The 24,335-nt window shown below is 36.2% G+C and overlaps 1 protein-coding gene across 4 annotated transcripts in view; it reads left to right on the top strand.

Annotated features, from left to right (window-relative positions):
* Nucleotides 1–24,335, top strand: part of Lrp1b (LDL receptor related protein 1B) — a 1,962,444-nt gene that overhangs the window by 338,341 nt on the left and 1,599,768 nt on the right. For all 4 annotated transcript variants that reach the window (XM_021192210.2, XM_029535926.1, XM_029535925.1 and 1 more), the window contains exon 2: nt 846–968. In XM_021192210.2, the coding sequence (XP_021047869.1) occupies nt 846–968 (123 nt within the window). The remainder of the gene's footprint in view (nt 1–845; nt 969–24,335) is intronic.

Below are 24,335 nucleotides of genomic sequence, written 5' to 3'. Positions count from 1 at the left end.
GTATTGCTAGGGAACAAAAGGACATTGAGATGAATCCATGCTATCTACACTGTCACTTTATCACTCACATTCAGAGGCCATCAACTAATTCATTCATATAAAAGCAGGGAATTTTTTTTTTTTAGGTAGAACTATAAGTAAGGAGTACACATATCAAGAAAAATCAATCTTCACCAAATTTACTAAATGTTTAGCAGAGATTGGCAGCACCCAATACTACAAACATGAAAAGAAAAAATAACATTTGCATTTATTTATAAACTACTCCAGAACTCATGTCAAAAATAAGCTGGAAGGAAGTTTTGCTGTCTAGTAACTGAGGCTACCTGGTTGGCAATCACGTTTAAAAGCAGAATGCTAGTTCTATAAAACGAATATCTCATTCATAGTTTCACGTTGTATCACATCAGGATAGACGCTTAAAAAGAATGAAGTTTAATTACAATATTAACAGACCACCAACCTTTTCCCTGTTCGGAGCAGTGATGGAGCTGAAATTTCCGCTCAGTATCTTCTGCCTTGATGGACCAGAGCCTACCAAGGTCACTAGCTGAAACATTTATATGTCATATTTGATGTTACAAATCACGTAGTCATGAACACAAACAAAATTCCTCTTTCCTTTTAGAAAAGACACTAGGAATCTCCAATGGAGTCAAGCCCGCCAAAGCTGTGTGCTTGAGCCGAACACCTAAACTCTAGGGAAAGATTTGCTTTAGAATTGCTGCTGCACGGACCGTGTCCTGGTGATGCTCTTACGCAGTGTATTGTTCTTATTCTGCTGTAAGTTTTCCTGTTCTCTTTCAGACCATTCACATTTGATTTCAAAACATTTTCCTTTTCAGATGAGCGTTTGTGTGACCCTGGTGAATTTCTTTGCCACGACCATGTGACTTGTATCTCCCAGAGTTGGCTGTGTGATGGCGACCCTGACTGCCCTGACCAGTCGGATGAGTCTTTAGATACCTGTGAGTAGAAAACCTCTTTGCCTTTGGAGTTGCCTCCATGTGCAACCGAATGTCAATTGCTTTCACGGATCACTGCACTTCAAGTTGATTCTATTTTTATTTCTTTTTAAACATTACCAGAGAAATGGGAAGCCTTTTGTTTCTGATTTCTTTAAAGTGGGTATGTGAAGGGGAGAGGGAAGTACAGTTGTAGAGTATGAAGGAACTTATAAAGGGGAAAGAATGTAATGTTAATGCTTGTACGGCAATTGGGCTAATACTAGGAAATTTATTTGAACCGAAAGAGAAATACAGCATAGCAACACAGGGTCTTTCCTCTAGTTTGACTTGCATAGGTTTGGAGATAAAGCCTCATGTAGAAGTATCATTAAGCAAATCAACCCCTAGCTCACACGTCATTTATATTAACCCTTAGAAGTTCACAATTGCAGAACATAATTTCTTTAGAGCCTTCCCAGTGAGGGTCTTAGCCTTTGTAAGATGAGATGTAGGTGCCTTTGGTGTCTGTGGGTTCTAATCCCAGTTGGAGTAGAGTTACATTAAGTTCCCTGAGGAGCACTTGTCATGCCACAGTAACTGAAGTCTGAATAATTGTGTGAGCATGGCTGGATGACCCATACTTTCATAAATGCTGACCTGATTTGCAGTATGGGAACCAGGCACTGATTTTGATATCACTCTTTCTACAGTAGCAGCATCAGCCTGTGGTCCTCTGTGACGTGATCTGCCAGCTTACCAATATTGTCCCCAAGACAATCACACAGTTCTGTAAAGTCAAAGAAGAAAATAACCCATCACTTATGTTGATAGATATTACGGTGATAATCTTTATTGGTTTCCTTTCATGTTTTTATCTATGTGTTTTCTCATTTTGCAGATAGAACTAGTGCATTAGTTATTAAAATCTTGGTATTAATATGAAATCAGTGCTCATTAATATTCTTTATGATTGCAAGTCCTATTAAAGTTTTTCAGCATGGGTGAACTTGAATGTGTGTATTCAAGTTGTTCATCTTACTTTAAACCTATCTTCCACAAAAAGAGGTTGCAGTTATTTAATACATTTATAGTTTTCACAAATTTTACATATAATTATTAAATTCTCCATTGAGATTTTTATAGAATAAAGTGCAGGTTCTGGGTGTGATAGATTCAAAAAATAAGAATGTTATAATTAGTGAAAAAGTATTGCTAGTCCTCAAAAATATATCACATGTCAGTAGCAAAGAAGAAATTACTCACTCATGCTACAAAACATATAACTTTAGAAATATTGCACAAATGAGAACACACTAGCCATAAAGGAATGCACATTTAACCATTCATTGAAAGACCCTGAATAGACAAGCCTATACTGAAGTGATTCAGAATGGTCAGAAATGAGGATTGTTAATATATATGAGGTCTTTGTAGGCATGATAAAAATGGTTTATAGACTTTGATGATGACTATATAGCTTTGAGTATATTTATAATCTTGAAACTGTATAATTTAAATGAGTTTATATACTATATGAATTATCTATTAATAAATTTGTATATAAAGGAAGAAAATGCCAATATTGTGCACATATGTGTAGATGTTCAGGTCATGTGGAAAAACAGTAAGGATTAAGTTACTCCATTAGTATTGGGGCAATGTTTCAAAATATAACTGGCTCTACAATTTAGACCTTGTTTACTCAAATTCCACCTAGAATTCTTATGCTCTTCTCTACAAGGAAGGAATTCCATAGTGGTTCAGGACAAAAGCCTGTGTTGAGTTTACTAGTAGACTCCTATATTCTGTCTTAATCCTCTTACAAATTCTGTGACTGGGATATGGTATTCAAGTTGAGGTAAACAATAGGATTTCGTATGCAGGAAGTGCATGGTGTATAGGATTTCGTATGCAGGAAGTGCATGGTGTCCTGACACAATGTATATGACACACACAAAGGTTCAGGACAAAACAAAACAAAACCAGGAATGATACAGGTCAGTAGGATAATCAGACAAGAGAGGTTTTGTGTTCAGGAACAGGCATTAAACCCTTGTAATTGGAAGACTATCCTAAAGAACTGAAGAAATAATTGGTATTCCATTTAATCATGTAATACAGGAACATGAGATTTACACTGATCTAACATATTTTAGTAACTATACCAATAAGTGATCTCAGTGAAATACTGACAAGTTTAGGTAAGAAAAATAAAACAAACTCATGAAAAATCATACATTTGCTATTTAGATTTCTTAAACTAGATCTTTTCAAGTAGCATGGAGCTTCACAGTGTGTGTTGTGAAAATCCTGTGACTTATCCCTGCTGTCCATAAAACAATTTTACAGTGTTATAATTACATGATTGTGAACATTTGATTTGACAGGTAAACACTCCAAATGGAAATTCTTGAAGGTTGATGTTTAGCAATTCTAATTTTCTTATGTGTGTGAATGGAGATATGCTATCATTTTTGATTAGATAACCAAACACATTGTTCACAAAATATTAAATGAAAATATACTGTGCAATGTATTTATTTCCCCAAATCTACCTAGCCTTAGCAAATAGAAGAATGAGTGATTCAATCTAGAATTTATCATGAAAGATGGATGCTCTAAAGTGAAAAATAAAAATCAGATATTCTTGGGATGAAGGAGAAGCTGCCCTACAACCTCTGGTGACTGAAGTGCTTTATGAAAAACAAGTGCCCGGGGGAAACAATGTTAAATGAAATCAAGAAGTAAAGGGGTCTGAATTTAAGTGAGCCCATACTCTCCTCCTTCACTTGGTTTCTTTGGAACTATTTTCTCATATTCCTCTGGTAGGTCTTACATTCCACTATTAATTACTTACACAGAAAGTTCACATGAGTTCAGCTTGTCAACTGGAGAATTTCACAGTGGAAATGGTTATCTAACATTGGTAAATTTTAAATAATTTTTAACATTTATGCTGGATATGAGAAAGAATGCTTCAACGTGGAGGTAAAAATTCTTTCTGCATGTTATTTGAATTGTGTCGTCAAATATCTAAACAATGACTGGAACCAACTTTAGCACCTGTGGTCAGGAAAATGGGAAGTCAGGAAAATACTCATTTATATTCACTGCTTTCCATTCACGTTGGTTGCAGTATGCATCTAAGATGGAAGTAAGTATGACAAAGGTGAAATACAAAAGCAATACCATCTGTGGAAAGGAAGGTTTAAAAAGGTACTTTCTCCTGAGGTAGTCATGTCTTAAGTCTTTTCAGAATGGTTCTACTCTGTGCTTAGCGATCCTTCCTTTCTTACAATCAACTCCACTTTGTATGTAATACTTTCTGGGGACCTATATTTATTATACTTAAATTATCTTCGTCATTCAGCCAGGGAGGTATTAACTCTGCTATTTGCCCTTCCTTCCTACTGCCTTATTAACCCTCAGAAAGTCACTTTAAAAGTTCTTCGATCGTGGAGCATACATTTTATAATGCCATTTTAGTGAACAACAGAGTGGAGTACAAAAATGGCCTTTCCAAATGTAGATCTTGTAGCCGAGATAGATGTGACAATATGTGCATTGAGTTTGTTTTGGTCCTGTGTAGGGTAAACAAGGCTTTTATGTAACAGACTGCAGTAGTCATTGGTTTACCTTTCAAAGTCTAACTAGGTATCCACCGTGTTTTGTGCTTTTTAATGTTTGTGTATTTGTTTGGATTTTTTAACTATCTTTTATATATATATATATATATATATATATATATATATATATATATATAGTCAAAAGTAAAAAATACAGAAAGAAGGATAAAGTAGGTCACAGGTCAGATTGGGCTAGCAAGTTAGAATGTGCCCTATTATCAGAGTTGCAGTATAATGGGTGGAGCATATCAGATGTGCAGTTGTGCATGCAACTCTGGGTGTTCCTAGGTATGGAGTGGTATAGGAGTAACTCACACCCACATATCTAATGAATATATCTAATGAATATTGCATAGACCTGTGTATGACCTTGTGACACAAGCCTGAAATAATATGGCATGGTCTCTGCATGCCTTCTATATGTACAGAGCTGTTGGTGAGGTCTGCATCTGAGCACATACATATTCCTTTATATAGCAACTTCCTTTTCTCTAGTAATACACACACACACACACACACACACAAACACACACACACACACACACAGACACACACACACACAAAGATGGACAACTGTGAACAACTCAAAGTTAACATAATCACTCCAGGATGAACTGGGTTCCATGGTCTTTGTGTTCTGCCATGCTTGGCTTGTGGCTGTCAGTCTTAGATTTGCAGGCTGGCTGCTCCATCTTCTCTAGCAGACAGTTCCATTTCAGACACAAAGGAGAAAAAAAGGGAAGCAAACAGGCAAATGCCTGCTCACTCATTCTGTCAAAATGAAGAAGAGCTTCTATTGGAATTAAACACAATAGGTTTCTGCTTGGAACTCCAGTGCCTGAACTGAGCCTGTGAGGCATGGGCAACAAATATTCTCAGCAAAGGCTATTTTCAAGATGAAACCTGAAATAAAGATAATTGTCTAAGATCCTTTTACTCTAGCTATGACAAAATACTCAGACAAAATTGCTTATCTCCTTCCATGTCAAGAATATCAGGCATGGAATGATGCTATCCACTTCATAGATCTTTCCCTTTCAAGCAACATAATCAAAATAATACCCCCCCACACACACACACAGTTGGTAAAATTAATTGGTGGTTAATCTTGCTTCTCTTGAACGGGACACAGGCTCAATTATTAGCAGACACATAATAGTTGCACACAATCTACACAAATGTTAAATGTGATTCAAAAATATCTGACACCATCCTCTGGTCTTTGTGACCATGACACACTCATGGCACATAAGCACACATACAAGCAAAATACTCATATACATAAAAATATTTAAAAGATAATACCCACAATCATCTCCAGAGTCTCAACTCCCAGCTCCTTCTGGAGTCTGTCAAGTTGACAACACTAAACATCATAGAGGAGAAAGGAAAAAGGAAAAGAACAATGTTGGGTAGTAAAGGGTGGCATATGTCACAATGTCCTTTGCTGTGCCTCTTGTCCACTCTGTATGTGAGAGGGTGTGTACTGTGTTTGAATTTCAGTTGCAGCCAAAGCTCAAAAACCTAGTTATTGATAAATACGCTTGCTAGTCTACCCATTTTCCACTTTATACATTCTGGAAATAATTCTAGCTGCTTCTCACTGAAGTGTTACATATTAAGTAGCGAGGCATCTTCTGCACCTTCCTTCCCATCTGCTTTCCAGGTTCTAAGAATGCTGTGGAGCACTTTCCCTTGTAAGATTTTGGTAGAACCTTACTTCCCCATCGGAAAGACTTTCTTATTTACTGAAAACCTATTTGGAGAATCAGCTTCATATATAAGGACTTGTCCAGAAAGAGGCCTATTATATAAAGTCATCTGAATTGAGTTGAAATAGTTATTATAACTAGACTGATGATGCTGATATATTAGGAAAACTTTGATGGAGAGATATTTCTGGATCAGGTAACTTTTTGTAGTTACTGCTCAAACACTCATGACGCTGACTATTTGTCTGGAGTCAGACATAAATGCATATCAGAGCATTAAGTGTATCAGTGTAAAATATCACTAACTTGTGCTACAGTTGTGCAGTGCTGACCTTGTCATCTTGCTTAGTGAAAGTAAAAACAATGAGCTTCTGGTCAGACTTGCAGACCCCCCGACTCCCCACCACCACCCTGATCACCATAGGCTGATTAGTAGGGAAGGCAGAGCTTGTGTTTCCTTGAAAATGCCCATTTCCCCCAAAATACTGAGGTGTAGAAAGATTCAGTTCCTAAGAAGACCCTTCAGGCCACCTAACTTTAAAGTGAATTATCACTTGAAGATCATGGAAGGTCATCTCAACACAGCTCTTTCTAGCAGCTTCAGGAGTGATCTTATCTAATTGAACAATGTAATAAAAAATAACAAGTCTCCTGGGTCCAAGAAAAAGAAACATTTCTCAAAAATGGAAATGTCTATAAGTCGTTGAGTTAGATGTGACTCTGCATGAAGTGACCATCTTTTCAATTGTGTTTCTGTTTTTGTGAGATCTAAATTTTTTTTAAGATAGTGGGACATTAATCAAGCTCTTATATTCATACACGGACTTTCCCCCTGTGGTAATCTTTTTGATAATTTCCTTACAACTTTCTTTCTCTGATACATGTCAGAGAGATAAATTGGAATTTGTGTGGGAAGCTATTAGCAAACAGATACTGCCCTTTAAAATATATAGTAGAATAAGGTAGGCTACAGGAACACTAATGGGGATAAAAGTGTGGTCCTTGTTCCTAAGTAATCCTGATTTAGAGGTCACTTTGGAATGAGCTCATCTATGGGAGCCTCAGAGCTAAGCTTTTCGTTAGGTAGAGAAGCAGACATGATCTTACAGATTAAAGGGAAAGCAGATGAGACCCAGGAGGACAGTTTATGTCTCTTTCAATTCTTTCTGTTTTGTTCATTTTATTCGGAGGCTCCTCTCCTTAGCAGTAGAAAGGCCAAAAGCATTGACCCCTCTTTAATAATAAAAAAACACCCACTAAAGAGCTGATATGGAGGGGTGATGGGAAGGTGAGAAAGCATTGTGAATTAAAGGGGCCTGTCTAATGTTGGTTTCTTTGCCTAGCGCCGTGGGGACCAGGAAAGGCTGAGATTTCTCCTCAGTCTGCACCACTATGAGATAGCAGTGTCTCTGAAAGTGTTCCTGCGACTCTAAGAGAGGTTGATTGGAGGCAGAGGTGACAGAACTGGGTGTCCTCCATCTCTTAAGGCACATTCAGTGTAGGAATGACCCAAAAGCACACCTTTCGGTCGCTGTTGCTGCTCTTGGGCCCTCTGATCCCCATGACTGGTCCCAGAATACAAAAGGGGTAGCTGTCTTTAGCTAGAACTGAAACTACAAGAATGACAGTTCAGCTTTGTGGGAAGAAAAGGGTAGAATAAAAACACATGCTTTCCAGAGACTCGGCTGCTAAAATCTCTTCGGCTTAAGGGATGATGTACTGTAAACACAAGCCTTGGCGGGCTCTGCAGGGACAAAACTGAAGCAGAGCTAGGAGACTTTCTGGAAACTTAGTGAATCCACCACTTACCCACAACTAATCCTGCATTGGGGGTTGGGAATGAAGGCTTCTTACCTTTCCTGGGTGAATATATTTATCCCCAGAAGATCTTCTTTTCTTTATAGTCAGAGCATAAAATTTACATTTGACTTTCACTCAGAAGTGCTTCTCAAATGACACGTTTTGCTAAATGATGCTTAAAGGGTGTTGTATGCTAGGAGATTATTTTTAATGATGATACCATTCTCTCCTTCCGATCGCTACCTCTTCCGTCATCACACTTATGAGTGGGACACAAACTCTGTGCCTAGACAGTAAGGCAAGGGCTTCCATCACCCTGCTAATGGTCAAATTGAGCCCTTTCAGCACAAAGCAATTGATTTTTTCTTAAAAACATTCTAACATTAGCTTTCCTAATTGGGAAATGGCAAAAACTATTTCCAAAAGAAAAAAAAAATGCCATGTGAAAATGAGTTTGCTCTGGGAAGCACCGAATCAATTAATGTAGGTTATGACATTTCATTCTGTTCACAGTTCACAGTTTCTCTCCTTCACCTGGGAAGACCTTTTTGTAATCAGGCTCCCACTATCCTCTCTTCAATCTTGAGGGGTCAGATATGTAAGTGGGGAGAATCTCTCATTAGACACAAATCTTCCTCGGTTCTCAGGAACCAAGAGGAAATGAGACAAACAGTTCCCAACACTTCTGATAGCTACCAGAAGAGGAATGACTAATATTAAATATTTCTTTCATAATTTTGTTGCAGCCAGAGCCTGAAAAAAGTAATGATGTTAAGATTCTTAACAGAGAAAAATAAAATAAAATAATAAAATGATGCACAGACATGATGTCATTCAAGGGTCTCACTGCCCTGGGTATAAGACCAAAACAGGGGTCCAGACTCTTTCTCTCGGCTTTACATTGTAACACGCAGTGAAGTGAAAGTGGGTTTCTGTAAAATCAGTGTTTGACTCTAAACTGTACTAACTTAGAATATATTTGCCCTAGATTTAAAGAGTCAATTAGATTAGAACAAGGTCACTTGAATGTGAAGGAGAAGGGAGGTAATACAGTTCAACATGCAAGCTTGTGCAAAGGATGCCTACTGCTGACACTCTGCAGTCATCTGCCATCATGTATATCGATTAAAATTAAATGTTGAGTCGAACATTTGCTTAATCAAAAGAGTAGCATGGCATTTCTTAGTAAAAACAAACATTGCCTTTTCTACATGGGCAGCTGGAAATTATGTCACATTTTTCTTCTAAATGTGTTCATAATACATGATTAAGTAAATTAAATGACGTGCTGTACATTTTCATTTAACTGAGAAATTAGAAAAACCATATTTCTTATAATAAAAAATATAATTAATCAAACTAGAAACTATTCATCAAGAAATTATTTACTGAGGGTCAATATGGCTAAAGCTGCTTATGATGCATGGGCTACAAATGACGACATCTTTATTACAATTCTGACAATGTAGGTAATTTGCTTTTACACCATCACATAGGACTAGTTAGCATCCATGGCAACAACCTTGAAAATGCCAATTGATCTCAGTGAAGTCGAGAAAAACGAGAGCTAACATATGCAAAGTATGTGAGTAGAGTGAATTGAGACCCCAAATCTCCGCAGAGCAGGAAGCTGTTCAGTTCTTTTACACTTTGCAAAATTCAATATTCTCATGATTTAAAGGAGACTATGAGATTGTTACTCAGAGGATGAAACCAATTGACCCTGACAGACACCACAGACCTCAGCTTACATTTGCTCAAATATGAATTTCTAATCTGAAAAAGAAGTTTGTTCCTAGAGGATTCTGGGAAGAATTACTGTTATATGAAGTTATCCCAAATATCTTCCATATAATATACTGTGCAATATAGTAATATTTTAATATTATATGGAAAAAAAGATGCTTAGGATAAATTTGATAATGGTGAAAATGGAAACTTTTTTTTTTGATCCAGGCATCCAGTTGAACATCATATAAGGTGTAAATGTTCAGTAATATGGCATAAATATATTATACACAGCCTGCTTTTGTGACTCTTCTCAAAACTCTCTTGGAAGAGACTTTTACTTTCTAGTTGGTATGAAAGTGTGACAGGAAGCAAAGTAGGAGAGAAGTCAGTCTCTGGAGATGTTGAATCAACTGGTTAAATACTTGGTATGGAGCTCAACGTTTCACATGAGGCAGAGCTAGAACTGAGATGTCTAGACAGAAAAAAAAAGTCTAGACTCAATGGGATGGGGTGGGTAAAAGTTTTATCCAGTCTGGTATTACACTAAAATCAACTCACCCAGCTTTCTACACTCACAGTTTCAGAGGCGTACTCTATTTGCATATGTGCATGTTTCATTACTCATCTATACACAAAGAACACTAGTAAATTAGTGCATTGAAATTTGTATATCTGTAGATATACACAATAAGACCATATGGACCTTTTAGAAAATTAAGTTGAAGGTCATCTAGTAACAGCCAGAAGGAAGATTTCAACTACTTACTTTAATCAGAAGATTTGCCTATAAATATGCAACTACTACCATAGCAGAATAGTATAATACCTAATATTTATGAAAGTGTGTATCAGAAATCAATGTCTGTATATGAAGTTTAATCTAGAAAATTAATCTCTTTAGACATACGCCTTATTAGAAACATGGCTTCTGATCATTTTGAAGACATTTTCAATCAAGTTTTATATTGCTCTGTAAGAAAGCACATAGCTCTGATTACAATGTCATGTGTTTATGTGCCCACAGTCCTGTAACTCAAGAGTTCATCAGGAACCAATAGGGTTTCTATGTACTATTACACATGATCAATGATGTGTGTCAGACTGGGTACTCTGATGGAAGGTCCTTGCCGCCTGTCATCTAATGTAAATCTCAAAGGCTATCATATTATTGACTTATGATACTTCTTGATACTCAAAGCTAGCAGTGCTGTGCCAAAGTTGTGTGTGTGTGTGTGTGTGTGTGTGTGTGTTTAATATCTTAACAAGTTGATTGATTTTCCCCTATCTTCAGCTAGGACAATCATAACAAAATACAAAATATTCCAGGCTAGAAGTTTGTTTGTTTATTTCTTTATCTTTTCTTTTATTGGATAATTTCTCTTTTTTCACATTTCAAATATTATCTCCTTTCCCAGTTCCCCCCCCAAAGCCTATCTCTTCCCCCCTCTCCCTGCTTCTATAAGGGTGTTCCCCCACCCACCCACTCTCTCCTCTCTACCCTGGCATTCCCCTACACTGAAGCATTGAGCCCTCATAGGACCAAGGGCTTCTTCCCTCATTGATACCTGACCAGGCCCTCCTCTGCTACATATGTGAAAGGAGCCATGGGTCCCTCTATGTATACACTTTGGTTGGTGGTCTAGTCCCTGGAAGCTCTGGAGGTTCTGGTTGGTTCATGTTCTTCTTCCTACTCAGCTCCCTCCATTGGGGATGTGGTGCTCCATCCAGTGGTTGGCTGAGAGAACCCACCTCTTTTTTGTCAGGTGCTGGCAAAGTCTCTCAGGAGACAGCTGTATCAGACTCCTGTCAGCATGCACTTTGTGCCATCCAAAATAGTGTCCACATTTGGTGACTATATATGGGATGGATCCCCAGGTGGGGAAGTCTTTGGATGACCTTTTGTTCAGTCTCTGCTCCATACTTTGTCTCCATATTTCCTCCCATGAGTATTTTGTGCCCCCTTCTAATAAGGATCCACATGTCTCGGAATACCCAGGAGAGAAGTTTTTAGGCAACAGGAATGTATCTTCACAGATGCAAGTATGCAGTTTTAAAATCAAGTGACTGACAGGGTTTACATAGTTCTGAAACATTTCTCTGGCTTGTTGCTGACCATCATGTCCAGTGTCTACCAAGACCATACTCTTCAGTGTATTTGTGTTCTCACTTCTTTATATTGGGACACAGTTTATATAGAACTGGGGCTTCCTTGTATAAATTCTTTTTCCTTAATATCATTCTTTGAATGCCTGATTTCAAATGCAGTCACATTCAGGGAAACTTGGGTCTTAGGATTAAAGTCTTAGGGTGGGATTGCAAGATACAATTTTTTGCGATCTGTAGATTTAGAGTGTGAGAATGTAAGACAAGGCAAGAGTGAGCCTGTTCTAATTGTACTTTTCTCTCTTAAACTTTATTACTGACCTTCCAGTTTCATGCCAAAATCCAATATAAATCTTCATTAGTTGTTCTGTCTATCTAACCATGAAACAACATTACTGTTGTGAAAGTTTTAAGTTACAAGCAATCTAATCTTTTCAACCTTGATAGAATCAGGTTAGGGTTCTGATATCTGTGCATGTAGCCTTACCTAGTTCTGTATTTAGTGAGGAACCTTAAGGTTACCCTACATGATATTCCAAATGGTATGCCAAGACAAATACATAAGATATAACACATAATCATTGAAAATTTCCAGTACACTGGCAAGAACTCTCTTAAAAATGTACATATATATGTACAATCATTGCATATGATTGTGATTAATAGATCAACCCTCATCTAACTCCACCCCAGTGTGTGTTTGTGTGTGTGTGCGTGTGTGTTTTCAAGGATAAAAGTATATCTATTTGAGCAGAAATCTTTATAGTTTTTAAGAGCAGTGGAATTACATTTTATGTAACATAATTAATTTATAGAAATACTTTTTGAACAGCTGTGTGTGTGTGTGTGTGTGTGTGTGTGTGTGTGTGTGTGTATTTCACCAGGGGAACAATTGAAAAATTGAGTATATCATTATAAAAGCAAGAAATGGGCCCTGAAAAATATCTGAATGATTAACATACACAAAATACCAATGTTAGTCATTAGCTAAGGCAGTATATTTTGGTGAGAATGAGAGTAATTACTTGAATTTGCTTATAACTGAGGCTTAGTAGGTTAGGCATAGCCCCATGATGCTTAGCAGTCCATAAACTTGACATGTTACTTCTAACCTGGTTTCCTAAGTGTTAGCATGTGTTTAGAAAATTAAGTGGTTTACATTGTGTGTGTGTGTGTGTGTGTGTGTGTGTATGTGTGTGTGTGTATGTGTGTAGTTTTAAAAGATCCAATTTGACTAGAAACATAACATTACTTAGTTATCACTCAAATATTTCTGATAATTCTGGAGTATCTCTACTATTTTATTTGTATTAACATATTTTATTTACAAAATTTATACAGTGAAGAATTTGTCACTAGTTAAAAAATGAAGCAGTTTGATAAATGAAGCATGTACTAATGCTAAGCTCAAGAAATGAGAGCAACTGGACAGACCCTTGGTTATAGTCTCAAATGCTCGAGTGACTACTGTTTAAAAAAATCAACCCGTAAATAAGTTGGTCCTGTGCAGTCCATGTTTACCCATACTATGATGAAGAGAAGCCTGCCAGTTTCTTGTAATTTTTCTTCCAGATACACTATATTGCTTATAATTTCTATTCTTGAGTAATGGGTTGGTTGACTCCACACTTGCAGATGCTATGAACAAAGGAGGATCAATCTCCACAAAATGCAGATGATGGATAATCAAAACACAACATCTAAAAAGTAACTGTGCTCAGATAAATGTCGGATAACAGCTACCCTACCACTGTACTTAGATACTTTTGACTTGTGTCTTCCTTTTGTTCTTTCCATTCCTCTTACAATCTAACACGTCTGTACTGAGGGCCATGTACAATTTCTCACAAAAGTCCCTGCAATAGCAATTCTTAAGCAAATGCTCAACTTAGAATTAACAACAGCCACAACAAATCAAAAGACACTGAATCAGTTGGCAAGCACTTTACTGATTACTAAATAAATGTGTGTGCGAGTATATTTTGTGAATGCATGAAAGATTAATTACAACAGGGAAAAAAACAATATGAAATAATTGGCTGTTAACTTACTTAGTTTCCAGGAATATATTCTAATACAAGAAATCTGTATCTATTCAAAAATGACTAAAGTACAATGTTTTTTTTTCTGCTACTTTCAAGCTATTTAAACTCAGGGGTAGTTTCCAGATCTCCTGAGTATCAATTATTTGTTATTTTCCTTTATCAATATCCTAAAATGTAACCTGCTTATTCTCTCAAAGATCTATAAATACAAATTTACATTTAACCCAAGGTATCATTGTCAAGTTTGTAGCCCATTACTATATAATACTATCCTGTTCAATATGAAGTTGATGACAAAGGTGTTCAAGAACTTTACAGAAAATCTCCAGACTCTGCCCAAGTAGCCTTGCTCCTCAGAGGAAATGTTCATTCCATGCTGAAAACAGGGGGAGGCTAAAGTTTTGAAATATCATTTCCTGAGCTCTACTGTCTCTTTAGTTTTATTCAAATGATTTCATTTTAATGGTAGTGTCCAATCATGGATCATACATGTACTGGCTAGCTTTATGTCAACTTGACACAGCTGGAGTTATCACAGAGAAAGGAGTTTTAGTTGAGGAAATGCCCCCATGAGATCCAGCTGTGGGGCATTTCCTCAATTAGTGATCAAGGGGGAGAGGCACCTTGTGGGTGGGACCTTCTCTGGGCTGGTAGTCTTGGATTCTGTAAGAAAGCAGGCTGAGCAAGCCAGGGGAAGCAAGTCAGTAAAGAACATTCCTCCATGGCTTCTGCATCAGCTTCTGCTTGAGTTCCAGTCCTGCATCCTTTGGTGATCAACAGCAGTATGGAAATGTAAGCCGAATAAACCCTTTCCTCCCCAACTTGCTTCTTGGTCATGATGTTTGTGCAGGAATAGAAACCCTGACTAAGACAATACATTATGTACTTATTAAAATGTAACTTATTAAATGATTTGTAAAGAAGATGGATAAACATTGTTCCCTCTGCCTTAAGAATAGTGACTATGACTTCAAATCACCATTCCAGCATTTCCAGTCTTAAGTCCTTAGCAATTAATAAGTTAATTGCTTACTAATCTGCAATTATAAAGAACTGTGTTGAAAGTTTTACATTTGTATATCTGGTAAAATTCACGCACAAGTGGGGATTCCACTAGTTTTCAACAAAGATGAGAACTTTCCAATCTGAAAGGTTTTCGTCATGTCTGATAGCAGAAGACCATTGCATGGCATTTTATTTAATTTGAGTTAATTCCAGAAGATCCATCAGGGGAGTTTTACCTACATGGTTATAATCATAAGACCCCTCACTGCTCACTGGATTCAGTCCTCTTCCTTGATCAATACTGCAGAGATGTAGGGCGGCAAAGGCAAACGCTTATTATTAGTAACACTTGTGACTCAGCCTGATTTTGAAGCCAAAGGCAGGGTGTAAGTGTGTTAGGGGAAGGCCTACTTATTCCATTGACTACAGCCCGCATCTCAAAAGGGGGTAAAGAAGAGTGGTGATCAGATGATCATGAACTAGATGTAGATAATACCTCAAATGCTTTTACATTTTGTCATGTAACTTCTGCATTACCCAAAACTCGTTCTGATCTCACGTGTTCGCTTATCTAACTCCTTTTGTCCTTGGTTTATGGTTATAAGAATCACTTCTCTTTCTTGTCTTCCTCTTTTTATCTACTCTAGTGGCACTGGCGCTAAGCATAGCACAAGTGTAGGGGAAGGAGAGCATCTTTTAAAAGTAGGTCCTCACCTACATTTTATACTATTATAGAAGCAGAGTCTCTCTGCCTGATGGCTTTTGCTTATGTTTGCCATTGTCTACGCCAAGCGAGCTGTAGAGATATCTTCTGAGTGATTCTGCTGTTTCTTACACCTATTTCCCTTAGGGGCACTGGTGCTTACAGATGTGTGCCACCACATGTAGCTTTTTGCATGGCAAACAGCGATCAAACACAGATATCCAGGAGTACACAAAATGTGTTTTCACATCGAGAAATTGTTTTAATTTTTTTGTATTCTAACAACTGTTAATCATATTTTAACTTTAAGTTTAGTTTACTTTATTAATATTTTAATTGTCCTTTTTTTTCTCACTTTTGTTTCTCTTAAAAGACTCATTACATAATACATAAGACAAAGTTACTGAATCAACAATTGCTTGAGGTTTAATGACAGTCTAAATTAATTGTAATTAGAAGAAATTTATGAAATAATCAAATCTATCAACTTATACATAGGGAAAAATACTCCAAATTCTAATTATAAATAATAAATAAATAAAGCATAATAAATAAATAACAAATAAAAATATAAATAATATAATATTTTTAAAAATAAGTGATTTTAAAATCTGTAATATTAAGAAATAGCCTACATGTATTTTAGGAAATTCTTTATAGACTTTCATCAAAACTAATCATACACTGTAAATTTAAGTTTGATTTATTCTTCAAAATTAAAAAGTTAACAAATTGAACATTTGGCTATATTAAATTTTAGATGAAAATAATTCTGAAAACTGAGTGATTTTGATATATTTCTANTTGATAGTTATTTCCTGGAGAATTGTGATCTTAACTTTTTGGTGCTCATTTCAGCAAATAAACTCACCTTAGAAAAGTGTCGAATGTAACAGGCTTTGCCCTGGGAAAAATTCCAAAACTACTCAGAGTATATAAATAGTAGTTTTAAAGGGTAAAAAGAAAAAAAAAATTACCCTTTTTGTCCTTGCTCAAAATGTGTTAAAATGTAANTGTGTTTGTCCATACAGTGACTCATGACTGTACCAGTGCTTGAGAGCAGATGGTATTTTTGAAAGAAAAGAATATTCTTTAGGAAAAACAAATTAAAATCAAAATTGTGATTTAAGGCAAGTGTTTTGGGAGTTTTTTTATTCGGGTCCCCAGGCTCAGTCAGATGGTAGACTGTGAGTATCTGCATTTGTATTAGTCAGGCTGGCAGAGCCTCTTAGAAGGCAGCTATACCAGGCTCCTATCAGTGGGTACTTCTTGGCATCAGCAATAGTATGGGGGTTTGGTGTTTGCAGATAAGACAGATTCCTAGGTAAGGCAGTCTCAGGATGGCCTTTCCTTCAGTCTTATCTCTATGGTTTTTTGTCCCAGCGATTCCTTTAGACAGGAATAACTTGGGGTTTAAAATTATGAGATGGGTGAGTAGCCCCATCCCTCTACTGGGGGCCGTGCCTATCTACTGGAGGTGGTCTCTATGGAGTTTATCTCCATCTCTATTATTGTATGACTATTTCAGGTCATGTCATCCACATTGGGTCTTGCTTCCCTGGTGTCTGGAACTTGCTATCACCTACCCATAGTTCCCCACCCAACCCCAACTACTACACATTTCTACTTATTTTCCCGATCCTCTGGAGTTCTCTACTGTCTCTTCCCATACCCGATCTTGCCCCTTCCACTTTTCCTTCCAATGAAGGGATTGCAACCCCATAAGAAGAACAAGATCAACCAACAATATCAACTAACTGAAACCCCCAGAGCTCCCAGGGGCAAAACCATCAACACAAAGAGTATACATGGATGGATCCATGGCTCCAGCTTCTAATGTAGCAGAGGGTTGCCTTATCGGGGATCAATGGAAGGGGAGCCCTTTGGTCTTGTGGAGGTTTGATGCCCCAGTGTAGGGATGCTAGAGGGGTGAATAAGGTGGAATGGGTGAGTGGATGGAGGAGCACTCTCTTAAGGGCAAAGGGAAAGGGGAATGGGATGTGGAGTTTATGGAGAGGAGACAGGGAAGGAGGCCAGCATTTGAAATGTAAATAAATAAAATAACCAATTAAAGAAAAGGAAAAAAAAAGAAAAGAATAGAGATTTTTTTATATAAAACAATAGCATGAAGCTATTTTAAACAGCAACACTATAGTTGACTATGAACAGAGGGGAAAGACATGCATTGTCCAGACTCTAAATGTATAAACATGAAGCAAAAACACATCTTTAGTAGCAGTGCTTGAGTCAACCTACACACATAATTTATTCTTTTTAACAAGGTAGCTAATAAGTATCTTAAAATGCAAGGTAAGTAACTGGTCTTTCAAACCTTCAAAACAAACCTTTTATACTTATTAATGGATTTATATTAGAGAAGAATAGAATCACAAACAGTTGCTTCCTCTAAAAGAATGTCTGCTTAATGTTTGGAACAAAAAATATACTTCTCATATTCTATTTTTCTCCACTTCTTTATGTAACAGTATAACCATGTCTATATATTGAAAAATACAGCTATTCCATTATTTGATTTCTATGACCCAAGATCTATATGATCCTTAATTATGTCCCATATAATGGGCCACCTACAAGTAGAGATAGCCTGGCCAATTTTATAATAATGAAGTGATAAGCTGTTGTTTCTACTGTGAAGTTCAGTCTCTACAGATGGGGGGAAGCTTAGAAGTGATTAGGAAAAAAGCTAAGTCAGTCTATTGATATTAGCCAGCATTTCTGCCACAGGCCCTATTATGCTCCACAACAAGAAATTCTTTTAATTAAAAGCCAAACTCCCCACTAGACTAATCACAGGTAATTGTTCCCGATAAGAAAATAAATGCACGGTACAGAATTTTCTCGCCTGTACCCATGACCACAGCATGCCAAAAAGGAAAATATGAACTAATAATATTATTTCAGTAATGCTGAAGACAATGTGACCAGTCAATATTAACAGTGTGGAACTGAGAACAAATGTCTGTGACTCAACATGTAGATTTAATTTTTTTGTTCTTGCTTCATTCGTATTCTATGCTATTTCCTGACTGCCTAGCTTAATGAATAACAGAATTTGTCTTATATTTTACTTAGGATTTCCAGACATTTTTTTTTAAAACCCTGAACTTGGTGAATTCAAATAATAAAAATGGTAGGTGTGAGGAGCTGCAATGTTTTAAAACTTGGAGTTTGTCATTGGTTCCTGGGAAGTACTGAGAACTTTATCAAAATACTTTAGATGACTGAATTCAGATTTGCTTTCTATTTACAAATTTCTGTGTACTTTGTAGGAGAAGATCAGAAAGCATGAATATCGATCGCTAGCTAGCCAGACGACCTTTCGTTAAGTGGATGTAACCATCTCTGAGCATAATATAATTGATTCCTGCAGCTCCACAGAGTAGAGAAAAGACTGCTTTCTGGCTATGCACTTTGGATGCAGGTTGCATCTGCTCTGTGTGTCTTTTCTCACTGGTTCCCATGACACGGTCTGTTCATCGCTCTGAAATCACTCATGCAGTACACAGAGAGAACTTCCACCTCCATGCCAATTTGGAATTTTTATTTTCCGATAATGAACAGAAGTAAATTGAAGATGCAGGAATGACTGCAAGCACTGGGCAGAACTAAATTTTGATTTATGTTTACTTGCTTCAAAATGTTCCCGCCAAGGGAAAAAATGTTTGGCTTGTAATTTGCTTCCTGTAATTATATTTAGCATGATGAAACTATTATGTTTTAAAATTTATCGCATACTTTTGAATGGGTATCCAGATTGTGTATGAAATAAAGAGTATTCAGAACAGGAACAGACATGGGAAATGACTTGTAACATTGTTGCAACTATTTGTCAGCCTTCAAACAACTAAACATCACAGTCTTCTATGGCATATGCACATTATTTACCCTGTTTTCAAAATTTACTGTTTTTCTTAGGATGGGTCCCCAAGAAGGTTCTACATTGTGTTTGTGTACAACAATGGGTATCTTCTAATACTAGCAATTTATTGAATCAAAATATTTTGAATATCTTTAGCACAAACAATATTATTGAGAGAAGACCAAAAAAATCATAGGCACTAAGAGGTTAGTTTAGTAACAATTCAAAGGTTTTATAACTCTATTTCAAGTATGATAAATGCAGCTATTCTTATCATTGAATCCGATATATATATTCTAAGTAAAGGATATATATATAATATATATATATTATATATATTAACATATATTATATATATAGTATTATATATGTATGTATGTATATATATATATGTATATATATATATATATATATATACATATATATATATAATCTTATATATATATAGATATCCTTTACTTAGAACCGAGTTTGTAAAATACCCCTTCCCACATGTATAAGAGGCAGTTATAAAGTAGGGACATATGATTTTCTCCTAGATTATCGACTTCTAAAATGTTTATAGTCAAGAACCATTTCTTCCTCTGGAGGAGAGATGCCATTAAGTAAATCTCATAGGCTCCTGACTGTTGTTTTCAAGCTGAGTGTAAGCTGCTTCTCTTGCTTGCCACCTCGCCACTCCCCAGTGCCCAGCATTTAGCCTGAGACAGTCCCTAGGGAGACACTCTGCAATTTCCAGCCTGAATTAGAACACAGCTTGAATTTACTGCTCTGAAGTGTAACTGAGATTAGACAAATTATAAACATGATAATTAATTCTTTGGGGAAATAACAAAAAAAAACCCTTAAATACAAATAATATCTAAGAATGTGTTTAATTCTATTCATTAACAGGATACATTTACTTTAATTAAATAACTGAGTCCCTACTGGAATCTTTTCTTGGTAATTCTTCACATTAAAGCATACATGAATGTAAATGCAAGGTTTATCTCCAGAGACAAAGGACCCATCAATAATAGTGAGGCAATGATTCTAACTGCGTGTACAAAATATTTTCACTTGCAAAATGAATCTGAAACAGCAGTAGGGAAACATCATTAATGTGGAAATCCACTAGGCTGCAACTATTTCTTTATTCCTATCCTGAGTTCTTTAATAACTCTTAGCCATTTAAACGTCAAGGACTATGGTATGCTTAGAGCTATGATGTAGCACATCAATGCCAATTAAGTCATTAATAAAAGGGAAAATGGACACTTGGAGCCGTTTTCCTTTCCTCCAAATAGAATGCACCTGACTGAGGCAGACTAGATGGAGGCTGCATATCTTTGAAAATTCAAAAATTATTAGAGTGCTTAATTGCAGAATCAGCCCAATTCTCATTGGCTTTGCTGACCTTATCAATCCCACATCATGAGCTGTTCTTGGCTTCTTTCTCCTCTTGTTGTCATTTAATAATCAAATGTATGCATACCTTTCTACAGTCTCAGCATTCAGCCATTCACAGAAAAGCTGTCTCCATCTTATGTCAATCATGAGGCTATTGCACATGGTTCTGACTTAACCAGAGCTGGATTTTGTCACATCACTTGTGGTTCCACTGAAGCTAGCAATTGCTATTGGACAGGCCTGGATCTTGTTGATTCATCTGTAAAGCAACCTCACTTTTGTACTTCTCTTTCTTGAAGAATGGTCGCATCTTTCTTATTGTGGGATATGGCATTGCTATTATTTAATTAGCCAAGGTATACTGAGCTGTAACTCAATGTCACACTACAGTAAGAGAGGCTTTTGAAATTTTTTTTGAAGCAACACTGTAATTATTCCCCAAATTTTTCTATTCCAGTTAAGTTACTTCTTCTTTCATTCCCCAAAAATGCCTTTGATTTAAGAGTTGCATAATCAAATGCACAAGAAATTTCTAAAGTGTTTTCCAAGATTACTACAACATTTTCTCGTCTGATAATTAGCACAGAAGAATTACTGGTTTTGAAAGCAGTGTGATTATTTTTATTTTATGTGTTTGAGTGAGCCTAATGACCCAGCCTACAAGAGGATGTTGAATCATATTGAACTGGAGTAACAGAATGTTGGATGCTGACATGTGGGTTCTGGCAATCAAACCCAGGTCCTCTGCAAGAGAATCAACTGTTCCCATGGTTACATTGAGTCATTCTACAGCCTTTCATTCATCTTGTTTTGCATTATCATAACAGTTGGTAATCTTTTTTGTGGACAAAGATACCAACATCACCAACACTAATATTAACCAACCTAATCAACCTCGTGACAAAAATAGAAACGTTTACCCATGAAATCTTGCTAAGGGAAATAGTGGGTAGTTTTGGTATAGTGGATGTCATAATTCACTGCATCAAATGACAAAAACTGAACATATATGGGGTATTGAACAGATTCAGCAAAGAAAAGCACTTAAATCCTTAATGACAACTTGGAAAGCGATGAGCTAGGTACGTCTCTAGGAACTGATGTTCACTGATTTTGTCTTACTTTGTGCATCTCATCCTTGAAATGCCCAAGATTCGTTGTGGCTGTGATTTTAGGTGTGTCTTCTCTTTACTTCTGAGCATTCCTTTCTTCCTTTTTGTCCTTGATCCTTATCCCTGAATTTAAAGTTATGTTGACCTCCAAAGTATGCAACATCAAAAGAATTGCAGCTGTTCTCAATGAACAATGCATTTTCTTTTTAAGATGACACATATCAGGACATTTAGATGTGGAAAATCCAATGTTTTCCTTCCCCAAAAGGCAAAAATGCCTGTCTTCCCCCACTCCCACCAAACTGCTGTCCCTAGCCATGACAGTAATACAGGAATACAACAAAAAAGCAGAGATGCATGGAACAAAAATCATTTTCTGTACTTTAAAAGAATAACACAGTCGATCCTGAAAATCACCAGAGAAATTATGAGAAACTTTCATAGAGCAAAGTCCCAGCAGGCTTCATTATTATTGTTGCTTTTCCCTACCCTAGAACCACTATAGCAGAAGCTGCATAGGCAAATTGTTTGGAACAAGAAAAAATTAGTTACAATCCAGGAAGCTAGTCAATCTGGAAGGGCTTTATCTTTGGTTTATTTTTCTTTCCTTATAAGTGTGGAACACATGCAAAATACTAAGTTTACAATTAAACTATACCTCTAAACCATGTTCTTTTCCTTATAGAAGAAATAAAATGGAAATTTAGCAATTATGAATTTTATTCAAATTCAAGTAAAAATTAGAGTAAAAATGCAACATAAGTTTAAGAATAAATGTATTATTTATTTAAGTTACTTTTTAATGCTTCTGTACAAATATTATTTTATGGTTATATATTGAAGATATACCAGCATAGATTTTATACATTATTTCAAAGCTCCTGAAAGTCAGTGAACCCTGATAACTCTTTCTAGAACTATAAACAAATGTAATGAAACTGGCCTAATTGTTTCCAAATTATTAATGTCTGATATGACTTAATTTGCAAATATGTATTATGCCTTTGAGTCCACCTCACTATTTCCTTATCTATTTTCAGAGTTTTATTCCAAAGCACTGTATAGACAATCAAAGTAGAAAATAGAAGGGGTAACCTTTCCGTCATCTGAAAATTGTATTTTCCCCATTCCCGAAGACAAACATGGTGAATAGGACATAGAGTCATGAGCTCTGTCAGTCTGAAGACAATAATGAAATCTAAACAAGAAATCCTTGTTAATTTGGGCTCTATCTAACCTAAATAATAACCATAAAGTACACTGAGTACAAAAGAAAATATATTCTCCTGCTTTAAATATTCCTGCATCCTCTCTATATTACTGTCATTGTTCTGAATAGCTTATTGTCTAGTCAATAGCTTGTCTAATTCTTTTGTTTATCTTGTAAGAGGAGTTGTGCAGACCATGTTTCAACACATGGGAAGAATCTCATAGCACCTTTTCTCATCTCCTTTTCCACAGACAATGTAGTAGCCCTGTGGCTGAGTATTGAAGCTGACTGCTTTTCCTTTGAAATTGTTATAGATTTTCTCAGATATGGGTCCATCATGGTGCTCAATGTTTTATATCTTAGAAAATAGTTATTGCTCTCAGTACAGAACCTTCTCCATCAGACATGATGTTATGTCTAGGGTTTCAGTCTAAATTGAGTTAGGCAGGTCTCCTATGATGAGGAACAGAAATGAATGAACCTTACAAATCTCTAGTATCATGGCATACCTTTCAAAAAGTACAACTTTTTTATCCAAACTTTTATCATTCAGTCATGGCACCAAATATCCATTTAAGAAGAAGAAAATCAAAAGCAATCATTTTCAGCAAAGAACACCAATCAGGATCAAGAAAACATTAATTCTTAAGGAACCCACACAATGATAAATGTATTATAATGGTTGTAGTTTGAGAAGCATGCTATGAATATACCTTATGTTGTTTGAAGTAAAAGATTAAAAGAAAAATAAAATGCCACATAATCTATGTGTTTTCACTATTAAAATTAAAGAAAAGAGAAAGAAAGACATATTAAAAGATCAAGGCTTAAGTCCTTTGAAATAGCAAAGTCTCCTATTTTTATTCTGCTTCTAAAAGTCAAAATAGAATTGAAAACAGATTGATTCAGATTTTAAGAACCAATCAAACATTAAAATTTTAACATAATACTTTGTTAACTCTTTGAGAACTTTATAGATGCATTCAGTATTTTTTGATCATATTCACCTCCCTTCTCCTCCTATCTTCTCCCAGAACCATCCTTCCATCTCCTGAGCTCCCCTCCTATG

The sequence above is a fragment of the Mus pahari genome, chromosome 3, assembly GCF_900095145.1.
Source record: "Mus pahari chromosome 3, PAHARI_EIJ_v1.1, whole genome shotgun sequence".
Lineage (NCBI taxonomy): Eukaryota > Metazoa > Chordata > Mammalia > Rodentia > Muridae > Mus > Mus pahari.
This window is presented reverse-complemented; position numbering and strand designations above follow the sequence as displayed.